Raw genomic sequence first — 6,000 nt, forward strand, 5'->3', positions numbered from 1 at the left:
AGGGGAGGGGATTCCTTCAGCGGGCGAGCGAGGTGCAGAGACATAGAGGAGGAGAGAGAGAGGGTGATGTGCAGTGGAGCGTCAGGAGGGTCGAGCAGAGAGAGAGAGCGAGCGAGCGGGCGAGCGGAGGAGGAACGAGGGATGACAGAGAGGGCGAGTGATAAACAGCCTCTCTCTCTTTGCCTTTTTTCAGAGGATTTGTTCGCTCTTCATTTCTCTCTTCGTCTAACAAAGGATTCTTGTAATTTATCACCTCTCTCTCTCTCTCTCTCTCTCTCTCTCTCTCTCTCTCTCTCTCTCTCTGGATGAACGAGGGATGACAGCGTGATGTGCTGAGCTGTCAGTCATGTCTCACTCTCTCTACTCCGTTAACGCGTCCAGGAAACGAGAGCTAACGAGCTTAACGAGTTTCTGCTGAGAGCGACCTCTCTCTCTCCCTCTGTTTCTTCTTTCTCTTCTGTTTGGTTGTTAATTATTCATCTGTCACTCCATCAGTCTTTATGTAACAGCCGTCCTCCTGAGGAGAGAGAGACAGGCAGAGAGAGAGACAGAGGAAACAGGAAGTGATGTTTGTGTCGGTGTGGTACGCTAAGAAGATGGGAAGAAGATTCATCAACAACGTGAGGAGAGCAAAGAGACACAGGCAGAGGATGATGGTAGGAACCGTTGATGCTACAGCAGAGCACTGATAGCTTTTACTAGCATGTGATTGGCTCTAGAGAGGAGGGGGAGGGGCCTTTAATGTAACCACTTATGTTGTAATGAGGACAAAGTTTCAGTAACCTTCCTGTGTCAGGAGGCGGGACTAATGCTACAGTCTACTGTGATTGGTCCGGCCAGAGGTTATTTCCGACTCATTTTGCTGACATTGTGTTCATTGGAAGACGTGTTTCTGTACCGTGTGCACATCGTAGGTCAGAGGTCAGGAGAGACCAGACTGTTAGCTTCAAGTGATGTTAGCAACTACACTGTATATATTTCTTTCACTTTAATTAGCCTATGACCACGTTAGCTTCAGCTGAAAGTAGCAACTGCAGACGTTTATCTTTGACTTTAGCTAGCTACAAATTAGATTCTTGACTTTTATTGTTGGCCTTGGTTAGCTTCTAGACTGTTAGCTTCAACTTACGTTAGCAACTAGACTTTTATCCTTGACTTCATTTAGCTACAATACTAATGGTTTTGACTTCAATAGGTTTCTCGACTGTTAGCCAGTGGCGCAGCACAGGTGTCGCTCACCTGGCGCACCTGGTGTCGCTCTTGAATTCAGGTGGGATTTGTTGGGTCTCTGTAAATAATATTATCAAGAGTTCGGTCTGGACCTGCTCTGTAGGAAACGTGCGGTGAGATAACTTCTGTTATGAATTGGTGCTCTATAAATATAAATAAAATTGAACTGAGGTGGGATCAGCGACCATTATCATACATTACAGGTGGGCGTGTTAGAGGCTGTGACAGTCATGACCAATCACATTCGTACGCTCATGTTTTTTTTAATTTGCTGACAATCTGGGAGCAAAATAGTTGCTATTAAATATGCAGCGTCATCAGCTCTGCAGGTCAGAAACCAAAGCGTCGGACGCGTTAACGTGTCGACCTGATGGTGGCGCTAGATGGAAAGTCAGAGGATCAGCAGAGTTATTACAGTTCATCCTGAGGGGAGCATGAACGATGAAGCACGTCTCATCACAGTCCAGCGGCTGCTGATGTTTCAGTCTGAAGTGGAGGGCAGGCTGAGGGGCGGCCATCTTGAAGTCCTGGGATCATCTCCACCATCCAGAACACATGACATGAACACGAAACTTAGCTTTTGATGATGTGATTTTGAGTGGACTTTTGCTCCTTATGGGTTTGTGTTGCTGCTTTACTTTCATACATTTATTGTTGTCCTGATCCGCATACTATACTTTAGTGCAGCTGTTAATTCCTGTTGCCTAGGGAACAGTGTTGGCGTTATGATAAACTGCTAACTGTAGACCGACAGCTTCAGCTGAAGCTAGTAACTACACTTTTTATCTTTGACCTTTGTTAGTTACTAATCTCTATAAACAGATAACTGCATGTGAATGCAGAATCTGTAGGCAAGCGGCAAGATTTTGGTATCTGAAGCGTTCTGGTTTCCGTTTGTAGTCCGTTTGTAGTCCGAGTAGGATTGACCGATCATGTTTGAGTAGGCTTTGGTTGCATGCAGGTAAACAGTTCGTGTGGAGAGCAAAAGAGACGGAACTCATTGGCTGAAATGCAATCTCGGAACCCTAGAGATTATCTGTTTATGAGCTTTTTATAATGTATCTGCAATATCATCATCGTCAGACGATGGCCGGTGGGTTCTCAGATGGCTAATTGGACTGTAAACAATCACTTGGGCACAGAAAAGGGAGTCGTGGCCCTGATGTCCGTTCTCCGGAAACACCGGAAGCCCCAAAACATTGGCCGTTACCCCCAGAGGCTACAGTCGTCATCAGACGATAGCCGAGATTGATTAGCTACCAGACTGTTAGCTTCAACTGAAGTTAGCAACTACACTATGTATATATTAGAGCCCGACCGAGCCCGATTTTTGAGACGGATACTGAATTTAGATGGAAACATTCACCGATTACCGATATGGCGGCCGATATATTGAATTCTTTAGCTGGAATGAAAATAGACTTTTTCTATGTGGATCGTGCAAAGGTACTCAGAAGGCTGCTTTCTTAAACAAAAAACGTTATTAAAGAATATTTAAGTTAAATATTCTTTAACATGTTAAATCATTTAACTTGTACATTGTCAACCAATGCTAGAAATAAACACTGAGTAAAGAAAGAATAAATAAAAATAAAATAAATAGCCAAACAAACATCATTACTGTATGTTCAATATCAGTCAATTGCTTAAGTAGCAGAAAAGGCCATGGAAATACTCAAGTAAAGTATTCCTCCACTGCTCTCTACTAAACCACATATTCTCCAACTTACTCTATCGAGCTCCGAGATTCGTGCTGCAACTTCATTTCAATGGACTGAACTCCAATCAGAAACGCTTGTTTCTTGCTAATCAGAACGTCGTCTGTAGTAATATTTCACTGTTAATGTAACGGTCACTAACATTAACTCACGGTTCGCAGCCGCCGAGTGAACAGAGACGAACAGCGCCTCTACTATAAACGTTCAGGGAAACGTTCAACGTATCCGGTGAAAAAACGGCTCCTGACGTTATTTATTTACTGTCCAGCATCTCAGCAGCTCGGTAACAACGTAGCGTGAAGTCGACACTCAACAGACTCAAACCACCGCCGCACCGCCGTCTGCTGAGCTGCAGAATGATGACGAGATGCTCTGACGCCAACCTTTCAGTCTGCTACTGACTGACAAACTACAGCTGGCTAGCTACCCCGCTAACACAGCAAACAGTTGTAATTAGCATGAGCAACGTGACGGTTGTCAGGGACGAACTTTCCAGCGATGTATTTCACAAACTAGTTAGCAGCTTACCATGAACACAACGCTACGTCTGCTCAGCTGTGCACACGGCACTGTGCTACATGTGCTGAGTGTATTGTAGCCATAGCAACGGCCCACATTTCCCAGCATGCACTGCGTAGTGCTGAAAGCAGATCAAGTAAGCTGCCTTATGTTCTAAAATGTAAATGTTACTTTTTGTTAGTGTTTGTAACGCGTCGGTTCAGAACATGGAGGTTCGTGTTGGTAGTGGTCATTTTGTGCTGGTTCATAGTTTTAACCATCAGTGAGGCGGCTGTTACTTTTCATGACACCAGCTGTGTTTTACTGGTCTGACACCAGTTCTACAGAGCTGCGCCTTCTCTCTCATGGTACACCGCCTGCCGCTGTAGTGATAGCGCACTCTGCTAGATGAACTTTGTAATAACACCAGTATATTAAAACAGGCCTTCTTTTTGGTCTAATGTACTGAAAAGAAAACAGTTATTAATTGGTTATATTGGATAATGACAGGCTGATATCAGCTGACCGATAAATCGGTCGGGCTCACGTATATATTTGTTTGACCTTATTTTGCCTCTAAACTGTTAGTTTTGGCTCAAAGTATTCAATTCAATTTTATTTATATAGCACCAATTCATAACAGAAGTTCTCTCATTGCACTTTTCACATACGTACTCTAGCGCTATGTATTTGACTTCAGCTAGCTACAAATTAGATTCTTGACTTTTATTGTTGGCCTTGGTTAGCTATTAGACTGTTAGCTTCGACATGAAACACAGTGGCTGTTTCCTGTTTAGTCCTGGTTAACATGAAGCTGACTGTTCGTCACAGAGTGACGCTGTATCATTACTGCACTTTCACTCCTCAGCTCATAGCACTTAGAAAAAGTGGAGAGGTTTTCATCCCAGCAGTGATGTTTCTGACCTTTCTGAACAGCAGAACAACCCTCTGTCATCGCACTGTGCGGTCGAGAGACATCCACTCAGAGAGAGAGAGAGCTGTCACGGGAAATGAGGAATAGGTTTAATTAATTCAGAGTGAACTGTAACACAGCTCTCTCTCTCTCCTGCTGTCAGTCTGCCTCTCTCGCCCCCTCTCTCTCCGTTATATAACTCTATTGAAGCTCTCTCTGTTCTCTCTCCTCCAGATTCTCCAGAGACAAACACAATGAAGTGAACTGTGTGTTGTAGTGTTGACAGCTGTTCAGCCCTCCAGGGACTGAAACAGAGTTCACCGTGTTACCGGCAGACAGACAGGCGGTCAGACAGACAGGTTTTACCTCATTATAAACGGACTGTGCTGGTTTATCAGCTGCTCGCAGTTCATCCTCCTCCATGCCAAGTAAGCGACGATAACCAAAATGTCAGCCTTTAGGAACTGAAGTGCAGCACATGTTGGCGTCTTTTGATGAAATGGTTTCTGGAGATTGGCAGCGTGTTGACGCTGGTGGAGTATCGTGACGAGTCGACACACATCAGCTCCCGTGAAGTTGTTGCCTTTGGGGAGCCCTGACGCTAACACGTCGATGCTGGGAAACAGGACAGCGGTGCATCCTGGTGCACCTCAGCGTGTTAACCCACGATGATGCACATGAAGACAGCGCTGCTGTGCAGGCTGACGTAGAAAACTGTTAGTGCAGGTGTTTAGAGGTGTGTCGGCCCTAACGTGAGGGAAACCTGCCCAGCACATATCCTGCAGCCTGCTCGCTGGTCGAACCACACTGCAACTATCTGGCATATAAAATACAGTATGTGTACATATGTACAGTTTGGACACTGTTTGCTCTACTTCCTCTCGTTTAGAAGCAACATACACACATTAAATGCTATTGACAACACCTGTGCTGTTTCTTTAGGCAGGTAGTTTTTGTGAAATTCACCTTCAAACTTTATTTTTGTCAGAATACACAATAATGTGAAAGTGTACTGTTATATACTGCCTCTGTGACTGTTGCTATAGTAATCCCTAGCAACCAATAAGAACACCCTAGCAACCACACTAGTATGACGCATGTTTGCATTTATCATACTTAGCTCTGATTGGTCAGTTATTTTTTTCGTGTTGCACGATGCTGGTTTATGTTGTGTCTCAAAGACTTGTGATGACCAGCTGTTCTTTTACGTAGTTGATTGGAGCAGAAAATAACTTCTGTGGAATCAAAAGCAGGTGATTGGTTGTTGCTCCCGCACATCAGCGGACATTTGCATAAAGTCAAGCGTTCCCTTCACACTGCTGGATGAGAGTGACGGGTTTCAGTCTGTTACGTTTGAATGGGGGTTGAGTGTTGCAACCACCTACATACACCATAGCAACCACCTTAAAACATACAGAATCACCATGGAAACCACTGCATTCACCCTTGAATCCATGTGGTAATCACCTAGCAATACCACTGAACCCACCTAAACACCACCCCGAACACCTCAGCAACCACCTAGAAACACCATAGCAACCTGTAGGTACACCCTAGCAACATCCCAGAATTAATGTTGCAACGACGTACATACACCCCAGCATCCACCTTTAACACCATCTGGATCTGTTGTGCCTACTC

The 6,000-nt window shown here is 44.6% G+C and overlaps 1 protein-coding gene across 2 annotated transcripts in view; it reads left to right on the top strand.

Annotated features, from left to right (window-relative positions):
- Window positions 1–6,000, top strand: part of dlg4b (discs, large homolog 4b (Drosophila)) — a 44,951-nt gene that overhangs the window by 23,135 nt on the left and 15,816 nt on the right. Inside the window, exon 1 of one of the 2 annotated variants that reach the window (XM_044183909.1) lies at window positions 332–656. The exons of the other annotated variant lie outside the window; for it this stretch is intronic. Coding sequence (XP_044039844.1) covers window positions 567–656 — 90 coding nt within the window. The 5' untranslated portion in view covers window positions 332–566. Of the gene's footprint in view, window positions 1–331; window positions 657–6,000 lie in introns of those variants that run through there. 2 annotated transcript variants of the gene reach the window in all.

Source organism: Siniperca chuatsi, linkage group LG22, assembly GCF_020085105.1.
Source record: "Siniperca chuatsi isolate FFG_IHB_CAS linkage group LG22, ASM2008510v1, whole genome shotgun sequence".
Lineage (NCBI taxonomy): Eukaryota > Metazoa > Chordata > Actinopteri > Centrarchiformes > Sinipercidae > Siniperca > Siniperca chuatsi.